Source organism: Candoia aspera, chromosome 13 (genome assembly GCF_035149785.1).
Source record: "Candoia aspera isolate rCanAsp1 chromosome 13, rCanAsp1.hap2, whole genome shotgun sequence".
Lineage (NCBI taxonomy): Eukaryota > Metazoa > Chordata > Lepidosauria > Squamata > Boidae > Candoia > Candoia aspera.
Window position 1 is genome coordinate 10093073 of NC_086165.1, and position 26129 is coordinate 10119201.

At 41.5% G+C, this 26129-nt stretch overlaps 2 protein-coding genes across 2 annotated transcripts in view; both read right to left on the reverse strand.

The window, feature by feature from the left end:
• Window positions 1–26129, reverse strand: part of LOC134504781 (nicotinamide riboside kinase 2-like) — a 256317-nt gene that overhangs the window by 38793 nt on the left and 191395 nt on the right. The gene's annotated exons all lie outside the window — the stretch shown is intronic.
• Window positions 680–26129, reverse strand: part of LOC134504809 (NAD(P) transhydrogenase, mitochondrial-like) — a 62308-nt gene continuing 36858 nt past the window's right edge. The window contains exons 12-22 of the mRNA XM_063314197.1: window positions 25246–25356; window positions 24854–24999; window positions 20002–20197; window positions 16005–16238; window positions 14254–14414; window positions 13243–13422; window positions 11927–12086; window positions 5211–5292; window positions 4064–4182; window positions 2441–2556; window positions 680–1117 (exon numbers count right to left, since the gene is read on the reverse strand). Coding sequence (XP_063170267.1) covers window positions 968–1117; window positions 2441–2556; window positions 4064–4182; window positions 5211–5292; window positions 11927–12086; window positions 13243–13422; window positions 14254–14414; window positions 16005–16238; window positions 20002–20197; window positions 24854–24999; window positions 25246–25356 — 1655 coding nt within the window. The 3' untranslated portion in view covers window positions 680–967. The remainder of the gene's footprint in view (window positions 1118–2440; window positions 2557–4063; window positions 4183–5210; window positions 5293–11926; window positions 12087–13242; window positions 13423–14253; window positions 14415–16004; window positions 16239–20001; window positions 20198–24853; window positions 25000–25245; window positions 25357–26129) is intronic.

Consider the following 26129-nt stretch of genomic DNA (forward strand, 5'->3'; position numbering starts at 1 on the left):
AGTGCTGAACTGCAGACCAGGCTGTGACCCATGCCCTACTTGTCATGGGAGTCTTCTCCTTTATTATCTTCTTTTTCCACTGCTCTGTAAATTCTTTAAACCTCTAAGGTGAATTATCAAGTGGAGAAAATATAGGACGGCACAGATCCATGGTTAACATAGGAACAAAGGGGCTTTTATTAAATAATGTTTAAAAAATGGTTTTGAAACAGGTTCACTTATTACCATAAATTGCCTTTATCCCATCAGTGCTAACCTAACCCCGTCTTAAAATTATTCCTAACCTGTCCCTAACAGGGCAAGTATTCCCAGACTTAGACTCTGAAGTTCCCTCTCCTTCCACCTGCGCTTCACAAATCTCTCTTCTCCAGGTCCCTCCTCTGCTAGAAGATGCCCACATTTCTGTCCTTTGATTAACCATTCTGCCAGTTAGCCCTCACAAGCCATTACTATTACAACTTAGGACAGACTGCAGTCAAAGCCTAGATCCATAGCCACCACTTCCTCCACAAGATCCTTCTATCTGGTGATGGAATGTCCTCTTCAGAGGACTACATCTGGCCCAGAAATTACCAGTTGTCTCAATGATGATGATAATGATAATGAAGATAGATGATAGATAGATAGATGATAGATAATAGATAATAAAGATGATAGATAGATGATAGAGATGATGATGGTGATAGATAGAGATTATTTTCATCCAAATAAAGGCACAGAAGCCACTCATTTTTCCCATGATCCAAAATATTAAATTCTCCTATTTATCTTTCTGACATTGTATACACATAAGAGATTATGTCCATTTTCAAAGGATACAAATAATAGGCACCAGCCAGTTAGAGTTACTCTCTTAAATTCCACTGATTTTAAGGTCTTCAATAAACACAACCAAATTAAAGGTACATAATAACAGTTTATCACTGGATGATGCCTTAGACTTTTATGCTGGTCCTGACTGGAAGCACTAATGGCTATGAGATTCTCGAATTTTGGCTTGTAAAGCATCACAGGTTTTCTTTGCGTCTCCAAGCAACATTGAAGTGTTTGGCTTGTAAAAAATGGGGTTGTCAACTGCAGCATACCCAACTCCCAGGGTGCGCTTCATGACAATGACCTGGTGGAAAAACCAAATGACGTAATAAGAGTGAGTTCAAATATTTCTTGCCCTTACTCAGAAATGCTAGGAGTTAAAAACAGTCTGCCTTCTTAACAGGTTCTTTGAACAGTAGTATCTGTGAGCTGTCTTAAGCATACAGTGTACACGTCTTTAAACGCGGTCTTCCACCAGCATCACTGCAAGGATATGCAGAAAATACATTTGATAGAAGTCTGTAGGTTTTTAACTGGGATAAGTATGAAACAGAAATTCAGATACAACACGATAAAATCTTACGGTTGGAAGAGACCATTAAGCTGAGTCCAAACTCCTGCTCAGTGCAGGAATTAAGTTAATGTCAATTAAATCATTCCAGACAGATGGCTTTGATAAGTGGTTCCACTGCTGAACTGCTCTTAACATTAGGAATTCTTTCCTAACACTCAACCTGAACCTGCCTTCCTGCAATGTAACTGCATTATTCTATGCCCTCCTCACTGGGATGATAAAGAGCAGGCCTTCATCTTCTTCCAACTCTCCTTCTGATATTTGAACAATGCTCTCCTATCCCTCATCAGTGATCTTTTTTCAAGACTAAGCCTATTCTGTCCCTTCAATCTTTCCTCATTGTTTAAATTCTAAAAATGCGGTACTTCAGATTCTGCTGCTTCGCTAAAGGCCACTACCACATAGTCATAAGGACATAAGCAGAACACAGCTGGATCAGAATGCGCTGCTGTCAAATGCAGAATCTTGCTGATTATACTGGCAAATCCTCTGTGAAGCTCTCCAGTTGTCTCCAGGGACAGAGAGTAGAACATCCTGCTTTGATATTATTGTGTTATCAAACATTCTCATCTTACTACACTTACCAAGCTTTCCAACTTGGTGTTTTTCTGAGGTCTTGGAGTTCAGCTCTCATCATCTCCCAGCCAACATGACTGTTGACTATACTGCCAAGATAGTATCACAGTGAACTTTCTGTTATGCTATCGCTTAGCCTCGTGTTTCTCAACCTTAGCAAATTTAAGATGTGTGGACTTCAACTCTCGGAATTCTGGGAGTTGAAGTCCACACATCTTAAAGTTACTACGGTTGAGAAACATAGCCACTGAAATGCCAGAATAATCCCCTCTCCCAGAGAACTTGAACCTTGTGGCCATTGGAGATTTTGATGACATCGGAACAAGTATCATAGTAATAGCTTGCACTGCAGTGAAGACAACATTTCCATATCTGGGGGGAAAGGCCCCTGTCTATTTGTATTGCATGTTAGGTACTCTTTGCTCTAATGAAGAAACAATCACAACTTAGTGCTCTCAGTTTCTTGTGGTAACTTACTTGTTTAGATTTCCAAACCTCCAATACAGGCATGCCCGCTATAATTGAGTTGGGATCTTCCTGGGCTGCAGAGTTCACAGTATCATTAGCACCAATGACCAATGTCAAATCTGTGTCTGAAAATAAGAAGAAAAACTCCTTGCAAAAGGAGGACCTCTGAACTAGAAAAGCTTCAAAATCCAAGGGTGTGATAAGTACAAATTTAAAAAATCTAAATTGGGAAAGCGCTAACATTATTTCCAAGGCTGCAAAGGAAAGCTGGGAAAACACTCTAAATATGGTGAGCCAACTGGGTGGTTTTCAGTTTCTTTTGCATGCTGCTTACAATACTATTTTTCAGAAGGAAGTGTGACTTTTTCTCTTCCAAAAGAAGATCTATGCAAATAGCCTTTGTGCTGAAGCAGCTACTAGATACCCAAAACGTACTGTGAGACTGTGCTACCTACACCAGTAGCAAAGTAAGGTTAAGAACAAGCTTCATGATGCCATTCCTAACTTCCTAATCCTCCTTAATGCCCTAACTTATTTTTTCCCAAAGTGACCAAGTTATCCCACTTCATTTTATTCCCACAACAGCCTAGAATAGGCTGAGTAAAAGCAACTGGGCTTAAGACGGAGCGGTGATTCTGATTGTGGATCCCCTCAGTCCTATACTGACTACTGTAAAGTGAATATTAACCCAGCAGGTAGAAAATTCTCTTTCCATGTAAAGCATTGATCCCTTTCCATTTTCTTTTTCTCTCTCATATATGGGTTCTGTTTCCCATGCACATATGCATAGTATGGAGCAGAGGCCTGCTGGAAACCTGTAGATTTCATGTGATTCCACATGAATTTGTTCCATCTTAATTCTGCTGCTCTCACAGTCTGGAGAGATTCCATGCTGGCATATCAGCTTGACAGGCCAAAGCTGCTGAATTCATAGCTGTGATGTTAATTTGAAAATTTATTTCTGGTCCAGGACCATCATCCTTTCCTCACTGAGCCATAAAACGTGACCTCCCAAAGAGATGTCAGAGACAATTGCCTCATCTTCTGATAGACTGCCTGAGAAAACAGACCACCTCTGAAGTCGGATGAGAAAAGAGGCTTTGGAACAAAAGTGCTTCCAGCATCCAGTGTTTAGAATGTGGCCCACTGTCATTCTCAGAGGACTGAAACAAACAGATGCACCCATCCAGGAGGTTGCCTCAGGTGTGCAGCTGGTGATTCAGACTGGAAGGAGTTCCTGCTGTATGTGCCAATTCCTAATGTAGAGTTATAGGCAGAAACTGAGTTTATTTGCCAGTAGCTTGCATGAGATGCTAAAAGCATGTAGGGGCATAGGAGACGGTAACAGGAGAAGGAGAAGTACCTAGCAGGGGCAAGAGAAGTGCATAATTTTTCATATAGCAACATCAGTTCCACAGTTACTGGAGCTGCAGATACAGCTAAAGACATTTTGCTACTTGAAGAAAACATATCTTCTTCATTTCTGTGCATAAAGGCCATCATCTGTTCATGACAGCATCAACGTTCCTCGGCCTAACTCCTAAAGCAGACAAAAATCAATGTTCTTGGATGACCGAAATGTAATTTTTTTGTTCAATTTTTCATTCTCCTCATTCCACCCTTATCCCCTACCTGGAAAATCTTCATTAATTTCATCCATTTCCAAGACAATGTCATACGGCACACCGGCTTCTGCCAGGAGGACGTTCAGCTGGCCTGGCATTCGGCCTGCAACTGGATGGATGCCAAATCTGAAACCAAAAGAGAAAAGAATGGTCTGCTTTGCATAGGAGAAATGCTGAGAGAAGAATTGATCAAAGTTGGCTGTGTGGTGCAGATGAAAGGTGGCTGGGCCGAATGCCCATTTGCCTCCAGACGAAGCCAACGTTTGCAAGTGTCTCATAAGGGCGCAAGGGAAAGATCAACATGAGAGAGAAGACAAACGGATGGAATGGTTTGTTTCTTACAGCCTCGCAAAGCAGGTTGGACAAAGCAAGTTACAAGCCCGTCTTTAATTCATGACTAAACAGAGATGTTTCAGCAACTGGTGAGTAACAAGCAACAGGTCTAGGGACTGGGAAAAGGGGAGAGAGAAATGGTCTGAATCAGACAAAAGAAAAGTTCCTCGAGTGGCAATGGTGGCAGTTTTGGAGCACCTAACTTTCCTCCTATAGTCTCAGTCAAATCAATATTTCTCCCCCAATAAATATATAGAGCTGCCATTTTCTTTTTTTCTTTTTAATTAAAGTCAAGTTTGGTTTGGCTTTTTTTAAGGCGTGGTATCGTTAAAAACAGTGAAAAGGTGGGATATCAATTTAATAAATAATTCAAGTCCCATATTTGTCAGCTCTCTCATAAGTATCTTGGCTATAGCCCCTGCCATCTACGATTGACAATAAAAAAACAATATATCGCTTTTTCTTGAAAGAGTCCCTTGATTCAGCAAGTTGTTGGGGATTTTTTGGGAAACATTCTCATTTCAGAACACTGGCACTAAGATGCCAGTGACAACAGCTGCAGTCCCATGCAACACAAACATTCATTTTTATTTATTTATTCTACTTGCATACCACGGAAGAAGAGCTCAACAAGATTTGCAACCATACAATTAAACAACTATACAATGGCAACATCCCTGCCATAAATAAATAAATAAATAAATAAATAAATAAATAAATAAATAAACAAACAAACAAACAAACAAACAAATAAATAAATGTGAAATCAATCATTAAATCAAAATATAAGTTAGTACAAACCAGCACTGGGGTTTACTTGCCTGACTTTCTTTCCTTGTTCGTTCAGCATTTTCACCATGTCAGCAATGGGATATTGAGCCTTAGCTGCACACAGGCCCCAACCTGCAGAGAGAGAGAAAAAAAAACCATCAGAACTTGTAGAGAGACAGGGAGATGCCCTTGGAGAAGGAATCCAGAGGCTGTTAGGGAAACACCATGTGCAGAAGAAATATGCATTAAGGCTACAGAGGTGGAAAAAGTGTTATTAAGAGTCTTAGACTAGTCCCACCACCACTAGCTCCCTGCGGTATATGAGGAAAGGAAGGGAGACACGGACATACTTGCAAGACTGATGTGATGTAATGGTATTTTAGAATGACCTTGGGAGACAGGAGGAAGATGGGGTGTGGCAAACATCTCTGAAGGGACCCTCCATAGTTTCTTGGACTGTAAAGGCAGCGGGGGTGGGGAGATATACTTTCAGACTTGCAAGATTCTGTTCATGTAACCTCACAATAAAGTTACAGCTAGAACTTCTGAGCGTGGTTCTTGTCTGGACTACCTCACAAGGTTGACATAGGAGACCTAAAAAGTAGACCAGATCAGGAAACAGAGAGCCAGCGAGATTACCTTGGAGAAGGAATCCCTGTTTCCTGTCTGGTTTACCTCGAAGGGCTGACATCAGTCTTGAAAATCTCTCCGTGTCTTCCCTTCCCTCCCTCCTATACCCCAGGGAGTGGGGAGGGGGTGTAGCCTGAATCTCTCGTAACACTCTTTCACCTCCCTTAACACATGTTTCTTCTGCACCTGGGTTTTCCCTAATGGCCTCTGAATTCCTTCTCCGAAGCTTTCTACAGAACTCAGGTACCCAAGTTTTCAAGCCCAGCTACAACCACCTTTAGCTGGATTTCCTCACTATCCACCCCTCCCATCTTTTGCTGCTTTTCTTATAGGGTACTTTAGGTTTGGAGGCTTCTGAGTGATTTGATGCTTATGATAACTCTGCCAAGAATAGGATTAAGCACTAACAGATATACACCCACCCACACAAACCTCTTAAGAAACTGAAGGATGGTGCTCTACCTAGTCCAGTCTTTCAACGTCTGGGAATTGGGGAGCTGTGGTGCCTGCGCCTGTGGAGGACCCCATATTGGGGAAAGCTGATCTAGGGAAGTCCCTCTTGTTACTTCTTGCATGCAACATGACAGTAACAATCTGTAGCAGAGCAACCCCTCAAATAGATAATGGGCCTTTAGTAGGCATCCAGCAGTACATACTACTGGCATCAGGTCTGAACTCATTTATATGGCTGCAATATACACAAGTAATCCACAGTGACCCTCCAGCAAACAATGAATTTAGTAGACAGCACAATTGTCACTACAGAAAAAATATCTTCTGCTGTAAGGAAATGGAAACAGACATTTAGGAACAGATAAGGGGCAAAAGGCATGAAGAACCAAAACGAATTCTCAAGAATCCCCAGCGTCATTTGGAAAGCTCTAGGAGGAAACTAGAAGGTCCTTCTTGAACATTCTGCAGTGTTTCACTAAGAATTCAATCCTGAGTTCCAAGCACAGTTTCTTTCCAAGCCCCCTTCACCCAAGTGTTTCCACTGTCAAAGAGAAAGGAATTTAGCCTGAGTGACCAAGTCAAAATATTTGAAAATTACAGGCATGTACATTTTTTTTCCTAAGCAGGCATGAAAACATTAGCCTGCAGTATTTCTCTCTAACTTCCTCAAAATCTTAAATTCAGAGGAGATAATAGACTTCAACATGTTAATCTTCTCTCCATGTTGCTCCTCCTCTTGCCAATTTAAAAAATGATCCATCTGTCTGCCTTGCAGTCCATTGACTGCAAGGCTGGTCCGCGATTCAACCAAAACATGTGGATTGCCATTACAGTTCCACCACAGTGAAAGGTTTTGATATGTTTGGGTCTAAGAAAAATCTGGGTTGGCTTAGGAGGCAATGATTCTGGACCTCACTTATGAAGGAGGGCCCACCCAAAACATGATTCAGTATTTGCAATTAAGACAGTAAAATCACTCAGCTGAAATAGAACCTCAAGAGTTATGTCAGTACTTTGAATTTCCCCATACTTTCCTGTGTGCTGGATCATTTTCTCCAAAAAAAGAATGAAGAGAAAGCACTATCTTGCTATATGCAGGGCAATGGGCAGGTTGAAATTAATATCCTGTCTCTGTGCATTCCAGTGCCTTAAAATGGCCCATAGTCCATCTTGAGGAGTCCAACCAAAGCTCTCTGACTAAGAAGACAATAGACTTATGTTTTTGTTGTTTATTCGTTTAGTGGCTTTCGACTCTTCGTGACTTCATGGATCAGCCCACGCCAGAGCCTCCTGTTGGTCGTCAACACCCCCAGCTCCCCCAGGGACGAGTCCGTCACCTCTAGAATATCATCCATCCACCTTGCCCTTGGTCGGCCCCTCTTCCTTTTGCCCTCCACTCTCCCTAGCATCAGCATCTTCTCCAGGGTGTCCTGTCTTCTCATTATGTGGCCAAAGTATTTCAGTTTTGCCTTTAATATCATTCCCTCAAGTGAGCAGTCTGGCTTGATTTCCTGGAGGATGGACTGGTTGGATCTTCTTGCAGTCCAAGGCACTCTCAGAAGTTTCCTCCAACACCACAGTTCAAAAGCATCGATCTTCCTTCGCTCAGCCTTCCTTATGGTCCAGCTCTCGCAGCCATATGTTACTACGGGGAACACCATTGCTTTAACTATGCGGACCTTTGTTGTCAGTATGATGTCTCTGCTCTTAACTATTTTATCAAGATTGGTCATTGCTCTTCTCCCAAGGATTAAGGCTCTTCTGATTTCCTGACTGCAGTCAGCAACTGCAGTAATCTTCGCACCTAGAAATACAAAGTCTTTCACTGCTTCTACATTTTCTCCCTCTATTTGCCAGTTATCAATCAAGCTGGTTGCCATAATCTTGGTTTTTTTGAGGTTTAGCTGCAAGCCAGCTTTTGCACTTTCTTCTTTCACCTTCATCATAAGGCTCCTCAGTTCCTCTTCGCTTTCAGCCATCAAAGTGGTATCATCTGCATATCTGAGATGGTTAATGTTTCTTCCAGCAATTTTAACTTCAGCCTTGGATTCCTCAAGCCCAGCATGTCGCATGATGTGTTCTGCGTACAAGTTGAATAGGTAGGGTGAGAGTATACAGCCCTGCCCTACTCCTTTCCCAATCTTAAACCAGTCCGTTGTTCCGTGGTCTGTTCTTACTGTTGCTACTTGGTCGTTATACAGATTCTTCAGGAGGCATACAAGATGACTTGGTATCCCCATACCGCTAAGAACTTTCCACAGTTTGTTATGGTCCACACAGTCAAAGGCTTTAGAGTAGTCAATAAAACAGAAATAGATGTTTTTCTGAAACTCCCTGGCTTTTTCCATTATCCAGCGGATATTGGCAATTTGGTCCCTAGTACCTCTGCCTTTTCTAAACCCAGCTTGTACATCTGGCAATTCTCGCTCCATGAATTGCTACCTTGCAGGATCTTGAGCATTACCTTACTGGCATGTGAAATGAGTGCCACTGTTCAATAGTTTGAACATTCTTTAGTGTTTCCTTTTTTTGGTATGGGGATATAAGTTGATTTTTTCCAGTCTGATGGCCATTCTTGTGTTTTCCAAATTTGCTGGCATATAGCATGCATTACCTTGACCGCATCATCTTGCAAGATTTTGAACAGTTCAGCTGGGATGCCGTCGTCTCCTGCTGCCTTGTTATTAGCAATGCTTCTTAAGGCCCACTCAACCTCACTCTTCAGGATGTCTGGCTCTAGCTCACTGATCACACCGTCAAAGCTATCCCCGATATTGTTATCCTTCCTATACAGGTCTTCTGTATATTCTTGCCACCTTTTCTTGATCTCTTCTTCTTCTGTTAGGTCCTTGCCATCTTTGTTTTTGATCATACCCATTTTGGCCTGGAATTTACCTTCGATGTTTCTAATTTTCTGGAAGAATTTTCTGGTCTCTTGTCCTTCCTATTCTATTGTCTTCTTCCACTTCCACGCATTGCTTGTTTAAAAATAATTCCTTATCTCTTCTGGCTAACCTCTGGAATTTTGCATTTAATTGGGCATATCTCCCCCTATCACTGTTGCCTTTTGCTTTCCTTTTTTCTTGGGCTACTTCTAGTATCTCAGCAGACAGCCATTTTGCCATCTTGGTTTTCTCTTTCTTTGGGATGTATTTTGTTGCCGCCTCCTGAACAATGTTGCAAACTTCTGTCCAGAGTTCTTCCAGGACCCTATCTACTAAGTCCAGTCCCTTAAATCTATTCTTCACCTCCACTGCATATTCCTTAGGAATATTAGTGAGCTCATATCTAGCTGATCTGTGGGTCTTCCCTAATCTCTTTAGTCTGATCCTAAATTGTGCAAGAAGAAGTTCGTCATCTGAACTACAGTCAGCTCCAGGTCTTGTTTTTACCGACTGTACAGATGTCCGCCACCTTTGGCTGCAAAGGATGTAGTCAATCTGATTTTGGTGTTGTCCATCTGGTGAAGTCCATGTATAAAGCCATCTCTTAGGTTGTTGGAAGAGAGTGTTTGTTATGCAGAGTGAGTTGTCTTTGCAAAATTCTATCAGCCTATGTCCTGCTTCATTTTGTTCTCCCAGGCCATGCTTACCTGTAATTCCAGGTGTCATTTGACTGCCCCCCTTAGCATTCCAGTCTCCCGTGATGAAAATAACATCTCTTTTAGGTGTGTTGTCCAGTAGGTGCTGCAGACCCTCATAGAACTGCTCTACTTCAGCATCTGTGGTTGGGGCGTATATTTGGATCACTGTGATGTTAGATGGCTTGCCCTGAATTCGAATTGAGATCATTCTATCATTTTTTGGATTGTATCCAAGCACTGCTTTAGCCACTTTACTATTAATTATGAAGGCTACTCCATTTCTTCTTGTGGTCCTCTTGTCCACAGTAGTAGATCTGGTGGTCATCTGATGTGAAGTGGCCCATTCCAGTCCATTTCAGTTCACTGACACCCAAAATGTCTATCTTTAACCTTGACATCTCACCAATAACCACATCCAATTTGCCCTGGCTCATAGATCTTACATTCCAGGTTCCAATGGTGTGTTGATCCTTAGAACATCGGATTCGCCGTTCACCACCAGCACCGTCGGCCGCTAGCCGTCCTTTCGGCTTTGAGCTAGCTGCGTCATCACGTCTGGGGCTAGTTGAACTCATCCTCTGTTCCTCCCCAGTAGCATTTTGACCATCTTCCGACCTGGGGGTCTCATCTTCCGATGGTATACCAACATATCTCTGGTTGTACTGATCCACTGAGTTTTCACGGCAAGAATACTGGGGTGGGTTGGCATTACCTTCCCCAGGGATCACATTTAGTCTGACCTCTCTGTCATGACCTTCCCGTCTTGGGTGGCCCTTCACGGTTTAGCTCATGGCATCATTGAGGTGCTCAAGCTCCAGCACCACGACAAGGTAACGATCCTTTGCTGAAGACTTATGTAGTGGTAATATATTGACCTGGGATAAAAGAGATCCAAGTTGCAATCTCCACCCATCCATGACATTTACTCAGTGATTTTGGGCCAATCACTTTCTCTCGCCCCATCCTCACCGGATTATTGAGGGCAACTGTGTGTACACTGAGCTCCTTAGAAGGAAAATAGGATATAAATGCATGTAAATAAATATTATCTAATAAGACAATGGATGTCCCTGTGTGAAAGCTTAAGGCATCCAACAGGCACTTGAGTGAAGCACAATTTTCCCTGCCATTATGTTTCTAAAATTATTACTTCTTTTTTTTTTAAAAAAAGAGTTTCATCCAGTATGATTTGTTTGTCTGATCTCCATCAAAAGAAGAAGAGGAAGAGGAATATTTTTGGAGCAGGTCATTTACATCTTACTGGTTAATACAAATGAAAAATTGACAGTTCCTGATCTTACTACAAGATTTTAAAAAGGCATCACATTTGGCAGCCATTTTGTTTTGGCTGAACTAAATATTCAGACCCTAAAGTAATGAGGAAAAAGAGCTATTGAAGAGTTATAAATGTGTCAGGTTTGGACACCAGTGGAAGTGGTATGTAAAGACATCTTAAGCCAGGTATATCATAGCTGCCACTGGTCTGTTCCAGTTGTTTTATATATATTGGATTTATATATTGCCTTTCAGTAAGAAATAGGATATGTTTTAGGAAATTTTAAAAAATACAAAAAGAGACAGAGAGAGAGAAATCAAATCCATGTGCCACATGAACAGCATAAGAGAATGGAAGACCTACCAAAGTGGTGAATCTTAACGTAAGAACTCCTCAAGCCACACTTGACTCCTGGTGACATTGTGGATATGTCTGTGTAGTTTTCTTGGCATAACAGGGAAGTGATTTGCCATTGCCTTCTTCCAGAATCCTTTGTAGATTTCCCAGTCCAGCCTACAGTCCAGCTGGTATTTCTTGGTAGTTTCCCATCCAAATATAACCGGATATGATTTTTTCAAGATCAGCCAGATCAACTAGATGATACCACCTACACTGTTATTCAAGTTGTCCTCAAAGTTACAAGATAACAAAACAAGAGTCCCAGATGTGATTCCCATCCTTTCCCAATTTTCCCTGGTCTACATTGTCCAGAATTGGAGAAGTACAGTTGCTGGAGTTCACGTAACAAGCAAAAAGCTAAGCAAAACATAGGTGGCTTATGTAGAACTCAGTCCTTGGTTAATTATTAATAATCAGACTCTTACCTGGTGTAATGATGATAGAGTTTGCTTCTTTGATCATTTCAATGGCTTGGTCAATCCCAACTTCTGTATGTGTTCCAACTACTTCCATGGGCTTCCCTCCAGCTGTAGATGTTGTACCATATCCACCCAAAATGACATTTGGCAAAGAGCGGTTCATAGCCTGGACAACCATAAATCATACAATAATCCAAAGCTTCCAGTCTATAAAAGATTCCAGTGAATGTAAAGCAGGAGAACTACTTTAACCATGCTTTACTCTGTACAGATGTCATGTATATGACATCTTCAATTCATGACACAGTTTGCAAACCCAGAATTTAATACCCTAGTTCATTCTGAAATATGGTTTCAATATTTAGTATATTATTATAATGCTTAGACAGGAATAAGGAAAATGAACTATTTTTGAAGCAAATGCTTGCCCACAGTTAATTCCTAAAGCTTTTTAAATCAGCAGCAAGAGCTGCTGACTTTCTGGAGGACCCTTCCCTATTAGAGCCTGGTACCCTCTAATATATGGAACTGCATTCCAGTCATTCTCTGTAAGGGTTTCCCAGAATTTTGAGAGTTGCGATCTACTTGGAGGACATCTGATTGAGGAAGATGGCTGTATTGCTGGAAGCTGCCTTACGCAAAACAATAAATGTCAATTCTCTTGAAACTCTACCCCATACTCTGTAGCTGTTAGCAGAAACTTCATAGGCTTGAAACATATCAATACATTGCTTTATTGCAGAAGCAATAAAGGAAGTCATGCATACTGTATGTAGGAGGTCTGCCTATCACCCAACAGATGTCACGCCCGGTTTTAAATCCTAGGCCCTTTTCTCCCTGTCTTTTTGAGGAAATGGACTTTTGGTTGTTCTTTTCCCAACTGTGAGTGCTAAGGACATCAGTTACTCATGCACGTAATGATTCTGTCTGGGTTGAGAATTGTACCTTCCCATCTTCCCCAGCTTCAGCTCTTAAAGAAGGCAGAGTTTGTACTTAATTATTTTGTTTCAACTGTTTTTAACTTATTGTGAACTGTTCTTTTAATGTGTTGGGATTGTTTTAATGAGAAAACAGGTGATAAGTTTTACCCAAAAAACAAACAGCTATAATCCAGAACATTGGCCATGCTGTTTGGGTCAGCACAGGACTTTTCTAAAACTTCTTGAAATACCCAGGTAAGGCTGGGGCATGGCTATCATATTAGGTCATCCTGAAATCTTTTATGATTAACAAAGTGGGAGATCCCCAAAACATGATCCACTGAAGGAACAAGTCTTGTTTTCATGAAAAAATGCAAGGGAGGCCACCACAGAGTACCTTACCACACACATGATATAAGACAGAATAGCTCCGGAAGAGCCAATCAAAGCTCCAACGATTGTCATCAGGTTGTTGTTGAGAAGGAAGCCTTCTGCACACAAAGCCCATCCAGAGTAGCTATTCAGCACCGTAATCACCACAGGCATGTCTGCTCCACCAATAGCTGCTGTTAGTGTCACTCCCTGTAACATTTCATGCACCAAAGGAAAGAAGATGGTCCCAATGTATGTAAGTTTATGCAATAACACATTAATTAAGCTTCACATTAAAATAAAAAGGAGAAGAAAATAATTCTACACTCCAACCAGCCATGTTCAGGCACAGAGCTACGAGTCATGATTACCCTCCCTCTGAACTTGGAGAATGTTTCCAACACTGGTTCCCTAATGGCAGTATGTGAAATTAAGATCTGGAGCTGGCAAAAGAGACTATTCTGTTGGTGATTGATTTCCAAGAGAATCAAACACGTTCTAGATCAGGCTTCAGCAGGCAACCTTTATCTGGAGTGTCCAATCCATATTCTGGGCATAGTCTTTCACAAAATCTACTTGCCAGAAGGCAAACGTGTTTGGTTGTTTCCTAAGCTTGTCTGTAGCCCGCCAACATGCTTTCAACCATCCTCCAATATATCTATGCAATTAAGCAGGTGGACTGGACTGCAGTCATCTATCACGTTTATTTTCTAAGGATGCGTATGGTGTTTATGTGAGACCCAAACATATTCTTGGAAATAAAGAAGATGCAGCATCCCCAATTCCCATCTTTAATTAAAATAGTCTATAATAAAATAAAATCAGGAAGGCCTACAGAGCCTGGTGGGCTCCAAAGAAGGTATCAATGGCCACATTGGTACTCTGGGTATCAGGTCACCTGCCCCTGTTCAGGAAAGTTCAAGCTCTTGCCTGACCCTGTCCTTAGGCTTGCTCTGACTCAGCCTTCAGCTCAGCAACAGCTCTTCATCTGCCCAACTTGAAGGGAATGAGGAATGGGGATTAAAGCTTTTTGATTCCTACCATTACTGAGGAGAGTCCAGAAACTCCGAGAAGACAGCCCATGCCTGCGGTATAGCTGGAGTCCAACATAAAATAAATCATGCCTCCTACTGAAGCTGCCAGCAGTCCAGCATTCAAATAATGGCGGCCAGGCAGGAGAAGAGGAGCAGAGTTTAATAAACCTAGAAAGAAAGGAGATGCTGTATATAAAGCCAGTGGTTCAACATTAACTCTTGGGGTAGGATAGGGTGGAGATGCAGGGAAGGTCATTTCGTTCCATTACTGTCATGCACTCCCACTTGCCCAACTGACTGAAATTAAGAAATGACCTATTTAGTTGGGCAGGAAGAAACCCACTGTGGTGTAGTGGGTAAGTGCTGGACTAGGACTGGGGAGATCCTGGTTCAAGTCCTTCTTCAGCTGTGGGCATTGTTGGAGTGACTTTCAGCTAGCACTCCCTCTCAGCCCAAGTGGTTTCATAAGATGATGGTCGCTGGGGAGGAGGAAGAGGCATGGATGCATACAGTAGGCCAATAGAGGGAAGAACATAGACTTTGACAAGGCTAGTGGGTGCTTAACACTCAAACTGCAGAAGGTGGTGCACTTGTTAGTCTTTAGGACTAGAAAGACCATTCAAGTCGGCACTCAGACACAAAAATTCCCTGGACAACTTTGGTCCACTCATTCTCAGCCCCATTTGGGAAAACAAATTCGAGTGGAATATGAATGCTGTCTTGAGTTCATGGAGACAGGAAGGATGTGGATTCACCTTCTTTCCATACCTCTCTTTTCGTGGCCCATTGAAGGGTTGAGTGATTTTATACACACACACAAATCTAACAGCTGGCTGATACACTTGGTTGTCAATTGCTCACCAACTGCTTTACCAGGCCATTGTGTAACAGAACCAGAAGATGAGGTTCAGAAGGTCATCATCTATATATTTATTTATATATTTATATATTTATTTTTACTTTTATATTTATATCTGGTAATTGTATTTATATTTTAGATGTTATTTATGGTTATTGTTTTAATGTGCTAGTTTTATTGTAAACTGCCCAGAGTCCCTCTCTTCAGGGAAGATGGACAGTGGCAAAGTTTGAAAAACAAACAAATAAATAGATAAATATGAGAAAAGGGGCATAATATAAGTTTTTCCATGCTTTCTTCCTACTTTGATATCTGCAGTTGTTGTTATTCACATGTTTTGCCTTGCATTGGGTTCGTTTTGGTGGAGGGGCAATTTATTACTATTGAAACTAAATAAAACTCAGGACTGAACACCAGCACTAAATGTGAATTAGAAAATAAACCCCCAACTCTTACTATGATTGTTATGGGAAGCCTTGCCCTCATATTCAAGGCAAAGTGAAGCATCTAATACAGTGTTTCTCAGCCTTAGGAACTTTAAGATTTGTGGACTTCAACTCCCAGAATTCCCCACTGGCTAGGGAATTCTGGGAGTTGAAGTCCACAAATCTTAAAGTTGCTGAGGTTGAGAAACACTGCCTTGCACCATAAAAGGTTCTCTGGTCTGCATGAGCCTATATTTGGTAATACTGTGACATAGCATCTACTTTATTTGGTTCATCAGATCTTGGGACCAAGCCAAACTTGTTTCAAAGAGTTTAAAAAAAAAAAGGCTGGCATCAACTTTTATGGAAATTCAATATGAAAAAAATTCCTAACTTTTAAAAAGCCTTTGGCAATATTAGCCAGAGTTCTTCAGACATTTTAAGTTCATGTGTCCAAATCATGAAAATTCATACCTTGCAGTTTTCCATAGGCTATTAATGAGCCACTGAAAGTTACACCTCCAATATAAGTGCCCAAGTAGGCCACAGTTTTGAGAACACTAGCAGATGGGTGAAAATCAAGGTGTGGATATTCAATCATGTACTCAGCAATGCACGTCAAAACAGCTGCCAAACCAACCAGACTGTGAAATGCAGCAACAAGCTGTGGAAGGTCAGAGATTTCAATCCGTTTTGCAATTGTGAGACCTGCAGAATGAAGCAAGTGAGATCCAAGATGAAAGAAATGAAATTATTTTGTACTTCATCATCTTCTTGAGCCCATATTAAAAAAATAGTTAAGTATGAATAGGCTATTTAACCTTAAGTTCTCTCCCTTTTGAGGTTAAGAAAAAAGATATATGAATGGTACAAGTATAATCTCATTTTAAGACTCCTTCAAAGTGTGTGTGCGCACGCGTATGTACAGCTGGGGAAAAAAGCTAGGATCTCTCTTTCTCTCAGCAATAAGATACGAACAAAAAGTGAAGTGCTTCAAGCCATAACCTCTTCAGAAGAAGATACGTACTTATAATTTGTAGTTATGGAAAGTGTAATTTCGGAACATCCTGGTATGGAATCATACCTCCCAGACATCAAAGATCATTTTACCAGGAAAAACAACCAGTGGTTTTCATCTTCTGGGGTCCCTAGGATACCTGAAAACTTCAGAAGAGTCCACTAAGAAGCAGATAATTAATAACCAAGAAGCAACATTTGGTGCAAATTCGTGAACCTCCAGATTTTGCTGAAATACAACTCTCAGCAGACCCAACCTAGATGATCATTTGGGAGAAATGTTCAGAATTGTAGCTCAGCAATATTGTAGGGAGGCCACAGGCTTTCCACTCCTGTTTTAGAACAGAGTTTGCCTACCATCTCCTTGCAACGTTCATCTGCAACACCATTCTTCAGCAGTTGAATGTTGATTGTACTCTGGGATAACCTTCTCACTTGATGCAGAGTAATGAAAACTCAATGGGGACTTCTACAGTGGGCCATGGAGAAAAATACTGTCCTTTTTTCTACAAGGTTCCATTCATTATGGTGAGATTGTGCTTTATAAATTAATTCTAAAGTGTCCAAAGAATTAGCGTGAATACCATTTTTCTACTGGTTAATGACTGCAGTAAAGGTTGATTTGATTTGGATATTGTTCTTTTCATTGTGAAAACTGGCTTCTCACACTTTCATTGACTCCCAAGGGAAAACATCTAGAGAGCATTTTTCTCATGGGGCTTTCTCAGGTTAAGTGAGGACAGCCAGGGGAGCATCAAAGTGATGGAAAGATCAGTCACAGAGTCCTACCACATCAGGATTACACTCTCTTGGCCACAACATGAAACCAACTGCCAACTGATACCAGTGTTTTGTATGCTTATAACCCCAACCTCAACCCCCAAATGACAGGTCCATACAAACCATCGCCAAATGAAATGATTTCTCCCACCTGAATGTCTGATATGGATTCAACTTGCATGCAAACATTGCCTGCTATAGCTCCAAGCTCCCATTTTAGGCAGCAAGCCACCCAAGAAAACCCTCAAATGGGGGGCATTGCCAATATGTCACCATGAGAACAGAAGGTACAATAAGCTTCTCTGCATTTGTTAACAGCTCTGCAATGCAGTTTTATGCAACGATTGTGCTGTGCTAGAGTTATATATGCAGCTGCCTCTTCGTTTCCTTGAGTATTGCTGTAAGAGACACCCAACTGCTGTGTTGGACTGGAGACTAGTTTATGCATCCATTCATATTGCTTAACTTTGAATATTTATGTAAGGAGAGGTATATACAGCTGCTGTGGAGTGGAGCTTGAGTATGTTCTTCTTAATTTTGAAGTACAGTACCCATGCAGGAAGAAGAGAATGCAACTGTGGCCCTGGGGAATATTGTATGCTAGTGATCCCATTCCTTACCTTAGAGTAGCCGTGCAAGGGCAGGAGCACTCAACCAGAACTTTGTGCTAAACCTAGAGTGGAACCGACTGGGGAAAGCTTGTGGAACCAGCATCAAAAAAAAGACAGGAAAAAGAAATGGTGTGGAAAGGATTGGATTTGTTCCTTCAGCTATTGCTATGCGTGACCATTTCCCTTTGGGGCAAAGGAAATCACAAGTTCCCTGCTTTGCAACATTTAACATTGGGTACCACATGAGAGACAGATGGAATGCAATAGTTGGGAGGCCAACAGCCCCTCAGTGCAAATCGTCTTGAAGCTGGGATAGCATTTACTGGATAGCCATTGCCAGGATGTTGTGCTCACAGCAAGAGTTCCTTCCACTGCCCACAACAACAAGCACCACCAAGAGAAATCTGAAGTAAATTCTCTAGCATCTTAGAGATAAAGTAGAAAAACAGGGGTCACTTCTTTATTTGCAAAGGATGAAAACGGGGAAAAAAAAAAAAAGGTGGGGAAGGCAGATCCCTAGCTTTACTATGAAGAGGCGCCCTAGGGCAGTTCCTGTAATGTTCGGCAACGTGCTGGAGTTCCTCAACCACCAGGCTTCTGCAGAAACCGTTCTCGAAAAGTAAACACTGTAAAAGCCATCAATATAAAGAATAGCAACACCCGCTTTCCCCAGCATTATTTATTTTCTACAATTGGCATGAAAGCCCTGCTTCTTATAGAGTCATAACCCCGATTCGAATTTTGGCGCAGATTTCATTTGGCTGTTTGGGAAACAATGAGAAATGCCACAGGCAATCTGGTGAGCTAATCCTGCAGGGACGGATGTTCCCTTCGCTTGATCTATTTATTTGGTTCATCTGAAAGGTGAATGTTCTCACTGCATCATCCCCCATGCAACTTTGGGCCCTCCAAGCCCTTTTTCATGGCAGCCATAGGTGGTCGTTATAATGCTGACGAATTCAGGCCAACTCCTTCTTTGACTTGAATATTTTAAAAAAAAAATCATCACACAAGCCTTGGAAGCGTAGCTAGGCAATTCCGATATGGCCTCTTCGTATGAACACATCCACCATTCTATGAATTCAAACTTCCTCTGCACTTTTCCACAGAGGTTCATATCTCAGGAGATCCAGCCCCGTGGCTTTGGGTGACTTTAAAAGGAGCTGATTATTTTTGCTGAGTTGATTGAGGAGAAAATGTTACTGTATACTGACCCAGTGATCCATTTCAAGCAGAAGGATTATCCATGTATACAGAAAACAACTAGAAAAACTACACACAAATCTTCACGCGATTATTGCGTGGCTCATAAACCTGAACAGAGGTCAAGCCCTTTTTCAATTTTAGAAGGCTTACCCAGATGGCGAATCTCAGGCAGCTTTCTCCAGATTGCACAAGGTATTTAAATAAATCATGAGCTTTATTGCGTTTATACTTTTACATTCGATCTGATTGCCTAACATTTTTAAAATGTGAACTGCTTTTGTTTTTTAAATGAGAAGTGGTAGGTTGTTTTTATAAATAAATAAGCAAGCAAGCTGGAAAACCTGATTTTCCACTAGCTGGTGCCAATGTGGGACTAAAATAAGATTTCACACAAATCTGTTTCAGAGCATGTTTACAACAGTTTGGATTTTGTGGGTAGAGCAGATTCGTCTTCTCCCTGCACCCTCCGTGTTTCATGTTAATTCGCAAATCCTGCTGCGTAAATGAGGGCACTGTGAGAAGTCTAAAGAAGGAAGTAACATGACATTTGTGAATAAACATTACTGACATGAAAACTACTTTGTTTGGTAGCAATGGGCTGGCACGCTTGGTTCCAGATGAAATGTTTCCTACATTTACAATGTACATTTCTCACCTCCTCATGCTGTCGTTTTTTCTTACTCAAGAGTGCCACCTCTTGGAATTAAATATACCTTATGACCCCGAAACAATACTTGATGCCCGAGTATCAAGATCATCTTATAACCACCACAAGCAATCTTGTAAAGGAATTGGAAAGAATTGTTTTTCTGTACCCAAACAGCAGCATGGATCCAATCCACTTGTTAAAGGCTCACCTATGGTGCCTCCCAAGGCCATGGCTGTGGACATCTGGGCCAGCACTTCCGGGGAGGGTTTCAAAGCGCCCAGAGTCGCTGCAATACCAGCCGCAACTCCCATCATTCCAAGGGCATTGCCAAGCCGTGAAGTGCTCTGACTAGATAAGCCAGCTAAGGCACCTACACAGCAAAGTCCAGAGCCCAGATATATCATCTGCAGAGAAGGAGAGAGAGAGGGAGAGAGGGAGGGAGGGAGGGAAGCAAAGCATGTAAGGGGAAAAGTTGGTATTGGCTTCAACCTCGGTTGACGTTCTACTTGCCATACTACCTCCTCTGCACCAAGCTATTAGCAAGTCTATGATTCAGTTACATGTGGCATGTTATTGATATTATTATTGACATAATCTATTTATATAAATAATTATTTATTGTTTATAGAAATATAGAAATTGTTTATATATTATAAAATATAATTATTTATATTTTTATATTTTTATATTATTTATATTTTTATATTTTTTATATTTATATAATTATAAAAATATAATTATTTATATTTTTAGACTGTAATTAGGCTTATATGTTTTTATTATTACTTTTATTGTAAACTGCCCAGAGTCCCCCGTTGGGGGGAGATGGGCAGTGATATAAATTTAAATAATAAATAAATAGAATGTCTACAGGTGCCGATAGTAATGCTGGACCAAAATCTGCCTTCCAATTTCTAGGTTTTTTTCTTCCACACAGAGGCCTCTGTTTTTCTACCTTAGTTGCGGGCTGCTTGAGAATTTCTTTAGAGTTTCTCTTGGTGGGAATTTTAAGGCGATTGGATTGTTGGAAATTGTAGGGAGAGTTACTGGTGCATTATTTTCTGTGAAGCATCTTTCCATTACTCTGAAGCCTTCCCAGTTGCCCACACATCCCACTGAAAAAGCATCATAGGAGGAGTTCCATCCTGATGTTTTCCATTGTAATTTACGGACAGCATAGAAAGCCAGAGAGGCTGCAAATTGCTGGAGAGAAGATTTTGCAATGAAATACAAGATGTTCATACAAAATCCTTGGCCACCTGGTCATTCATTACATATAAGGACACTATACTCCATCCTTGAGAATGCCCCCCAACTGTTTTCCTTCATAAAAAGTTTTAAAAGCTAACTGCCTTTCATCAGATTAAATGAGAACTTCTAGGAGAAAATGAAGGGGAAAAAACTGCATACCACTGATAAGAACTTTTAATAGAGAGAGAGAATCACTACATTTGCCTGGTGTCTTCTTTCAACAATTAAACCAAAACTGAAGAGTCAGGAGTAGTCATGTGACAAGAGAAGACTATCTCACATTGTTGCCTCTGAAATATGCCAAGTTATAGGGCATTCAGGATTCTGTCTGAGGGAGGCAGGGAGGGAGGGAGGGAGGAAGGAAGGAAGGAAGGAGAGACAGGGAAGGGAGGGAGGGAGGGAGGAGAGACAGGGAAGGGAGGGAGGGAGGGAGGGAGGGAGGAGAGACAGGGAAGGAAGGAAGGAAGGAAGGAAGGAAGGAAGGAAGGAAGGAAGGAGAGACAGGGAAGGGAGGGAGGGAGGAGAGACAGGGAAGGGAGGGAGGGAGGAAGGAAGGAGAGGGAGGGAAGGAGGGAGGAAGGGGAGGGAGGCAGGCAGAAACTAAACTGTTTCTTTGTGGTGCCCAATCTACATTACTTTGTACACTCTGTTACACTTTTCCAAAATATCATATGTATCTGAATGCTTTGTTTACTTCTCTAAATACACATTTTTGACTTTCCCTTTCTCTGCTTTTCAAAATCTTCCAGAGGAAGCCTCCAAAGTTTTATGCAAAGAAACCTGCGTGTGAGTAAACTGGAAAACCGCCTCGCTGTTGTACTCTGCCTGGCAGAGGGTAAGTATGGATGAATTGATGAGCTCTAAATTCAAATGACTTAGTAAAGCCAGTCTTGCTGGATTTATTCTGCCTCTCCTGCAGCAAGTATTTTTTTAAAAAAAGGATTCACCACCAGAGAAGAACTACAGACCACCAGTTCAAATGCATTTTGAAGATACCAGTGCTGTGAGATCATCTCAGCCCATTTGTCATTCCTACTTTGATTTTTTTTTAAGGTTTTGATACATAGCAAGATGTTTGGAAAACCTGGCATGACCATGCATTTATATGTAACATATGGCCCTTCTCCCTGCATTTGATTAGTAGGCGCTACTTTTTCTCAAGTCAGAACAGTCTGGCATTACTTTTACATTCAAAAGAAATTTACCAGACTTGCAATGAAGCCCCTCACACCCCCACCTAGGAGACTGGTGAAAGTCAGATGGCAGACCCCAAAGTGAAAACTCTAAATCAGAGCACGCAAAGATAGTGTGTGCTCACGCATGTATGCATTAAAAAACCCAAGGTGCTCTGATCAAAACCAGGTGCACAATAGGGAGGGCAAGTGGGAGTGGAGTCGGTTATCTAATGTACCCCACGAGCGATGTTCTGTATACAAATCCACATCTACATCTGAGTTTTGAAAGCAGAGATGCTATCTCTAAAATTTCAGAAAGGCCTGGAGCTGGGCTGCAAAACACACAGGCACACAGCACCTTAGTGCAAGGCGACCAGTGAAGACTTACATTGCACAGGAGGCTGAAAAGGAACTGATTAGCCAGGTCTATTGCTGCCCTCCAGGAGGGCTAGAATGTGAACTGCCAAAATTCCTAGCCAGCATGGAAAGGCAGCTTTAAACACATGGAATGTATGTTTAAACCACACATTCTGGAACATGACAGATCTCGTCCAAAGAGCCTCCACAAGTGAACAGGCTGAAGAGAGGGAGAGGACGGGAGCTCAGCTTCCCTCAGCCCATGTTTTATTTCTACACAAAAGGCAGAATAATGGGTTGGAGGATGTGTCCTGAATTTGGAGAATAGCTGAAAGATATTTAAAGGAGGGGCAAAGACCAAAAGCTCATGTGTTTGCTGGAACACTTCATCAACAGCTAGTTCACAGGCAAGACCGTGGGACAGACTGAGTTTGCCAAGTTCCTCTAAACCAGGTTTACCCTCTAAATTGGGGGTTGACAATCCATGGCTCTGAGGTTGAATCCAAACCACCAAAGCAAGGAGTGCAGCCTCCAGAGTTCCTTCAAAAGTTGCCCCTGAATGGTAACTTTAACATAATAGCGAGGGGAAAATATTAAATACATGTGGGAGTGATTAGACTAACTGTATTTAATCTAATTTACATTCTGTTTAGTTTTGTCTTAGCTCTGCCGATTTTAGCCCTAGCACAAACCACTTTTTGAAATGCAGCCTTGGACTCAAGACAGAAGGCAACTAATTCTCTGCTGTTGTGGAGAGTAAGGAAGATGACCTTGATGGAAATATGCAAGAAGCATTACCTAGGCAAAAGGGGCTGAAGCATTTTTAAAGTCCAGAACAATGAGATAACATCTGAAAGTGGTGCAGGCAGATACTTCCCTGATTCACTGGAATATAAGAGGGGGAAGGAGGTACAGCACAATCAGACCTGCAAGATTCTGTTATTGTGGCTGTCAAGCCTGCCTCACCTGCCTCTGACTCGGAAAGTGAAACTTACTGGGCTGAAATTGGGAAAACAAAACTCCAGGATGAGTCAGCAGCGCAGGAAGAATCCATGGTGCTGATTGGGAAAGATTTGGGGGAGGATTTGAATCCTCCAATCAGCGCGCACCAAAGACAGGCTGAAAAGCTCACAAAGGAGAAAGCAGCCCGATTGGCTACAGGAGACTCCAAGCACACCAAAGACCAGAATAAAAGGCTCTGCATACATTTGACATAATTTATGAACGAGCATAAGTCATGCTCACCTCTTTCTTAAGATCTCACAAACTTCTGTGCACTTAGCCGAAGACAATACTGAGTGTTTCATTGGCTAGCCTCCATTACCATAAATTATCTCACACAAGTAGCCCAAGTTGTTGGCTTCCTTTTTGCATCTAGCAAGAATAGGCTGACCATATTTCCTTGAGACAAAAGTGGGAAATTGGGATGGCAAAACAGAATGGGGTTAAAAACGGGACATTGGGATGGCAAAATGGGGCAAGGCTGGGCGACGGGCTGGATCAGCAGGCAGGAACTTCTCTGGTTTTGTCAGGCTGGGAATCTTTGGATTCCTTCGTTTGAGAGAGGCAAGACTGGGCTGGAGAGTCTAGTGAACGGTTGTCCCTGACAAGCCATTCCTCCTCTGGCCGTGCTTTTACATTCTTTTCTTCCCTCCCTTTCAAGGCAGGAGCCAATCAGCTCGCCCTTTGATCACCGCCTATCAGCTGATCCTGTTTTTTTATTTTAAGGTTTCCCGCTGGGTTGAGCTCTGCAGCTTTTTTCCCACTGTTTCTGCTGAGCTCCCCCTCCTTCCACTCAAAGTCAGACTGCATACTGACAAGTTCGCAGGAACTTTCAAATCTTTAAGTAAGGATTTTAAGAAAACGGGACAAAACAGACATTTATATTAAAACAACGGGACGGTCTGGAAATGTTAAAAAACTGGGACTGTCCCATTCAAAATGGGATGTATGGTCAGCCTAAGCAAGAAATTAAGGTTGAAACTATTGACTGGGGGCGGGGTGGGGCAGTTTTGCTTTCTTGTTTTGTGCTGAAAGCAGAAGCTGAGCATAGAGACACACCCATCATGTTTGTTATAAACATTTGTTTACATGATTCGGAGATGCAGAGAACATGAACCAAATGAACTGTTTTTTCATTACATTGCTTGAAAAACATGTTTCACTAGTACTAACGAATCTGGAAAAACTTTGGCCTAGTAGAAGCTGTTCTTCAATATTGACCTGTTAGCTTGGTTCTGTACAAACAGGCCCTAAAAACTGGCATGGATTTCTGACCTGCTCAATACTGTATCCACCAAGCAGGGATGCACCATATCCACCAACAAAGACCGTTCCAGGGAGAAGGTAGAGGTAATTATACTCAGGTGGGTCTGTTGGGCGCTTAAACATATCCAGCATCCGCTGAGTAATTAAAAAACCACCTGTTTGGGGGGAAATACAAATTGTCAAGATGAAGCAGAAGTATCAGATGGAAACAAAGAATTCATTTGTACCTGGCTAACTCCTGGCAAATGTAGGCTAGGAATCAATCCTGAAACAGTGGGATTCCTAACATGATGTCCCTGGACACCAAGATAGAAAGTTGGCTCTGGAAATGGTAGCCATGGCCAGAGCGAAATAGAAATGTTTATTCTAAATGGTGAACATGCACTTTGTGAATTTGTTACCTGCAATATTGACCGAGGAGACAAAGGCAGCCAGTAAAGCTAATGTCTGAGGTATACTGGAAGGCAGGTAAGATCCCCCCATCAACACCAAACCGCCCACAGCAGTAAGTCCTAAAGGAAAAATAAAAGAACCTGTTGTGAGACAGTTAAGGAATGAAGAGTTAGCCATCCCTCCTCAAAAACCTTCCATCCTATAGCAGATGTTTCCTGTTGTGGTTGAATATGGTTGACTACTCAAACTGTCAACATCTCTTAGCTCGTCTTCTGAGCAAGTAGATTAGAGGCAGCCTAGGAAAATGTTTGATCCCAATGAAAAGAGCATTTATTTATTTATTTATTTGTATAAACAAACCAATAAATAAGAATATTTTTTTTTAATTTGCTACCCAAGCTACACAAAGTGCTACATCCCCAGTGCTTCTTCATGATCTAACATTTGAAATACCTTAGTCAGTAGAAACTTTTTTTAAAAACTAAGCAAATCTCAAATATTGATATCCTACATTACAGTGATTTCAGGTTTATTTTTGTAACACCTGTCTTGTTAAATTTAATTCAAAATCTGGCTTCACATTTTTATGCTTAGCCATGTCTTCTGTTAACCAGAGTTTATTGAATAAACCGTAATTGGCTAGGTTCACATGGCATATAAAAACCTAACCAATGGTTTACAAACCAGAACAACTAAGGCAAAGTCAAGCAACTCCCATTATCAATTAGTACAAAGTGTAATTCCAGCCAAGTCTAGGCTTTATAGAAACAGCTACCCTATCAAAGAAGTGGCCCAGTTTATATGGGTTACAGCAAAGTTTAGCCTTTTTTTTTTCAGCCACTAAAATCATGGTGTGATCTTGTGAGACGATGTGGGCAGGAGAACAATAGTC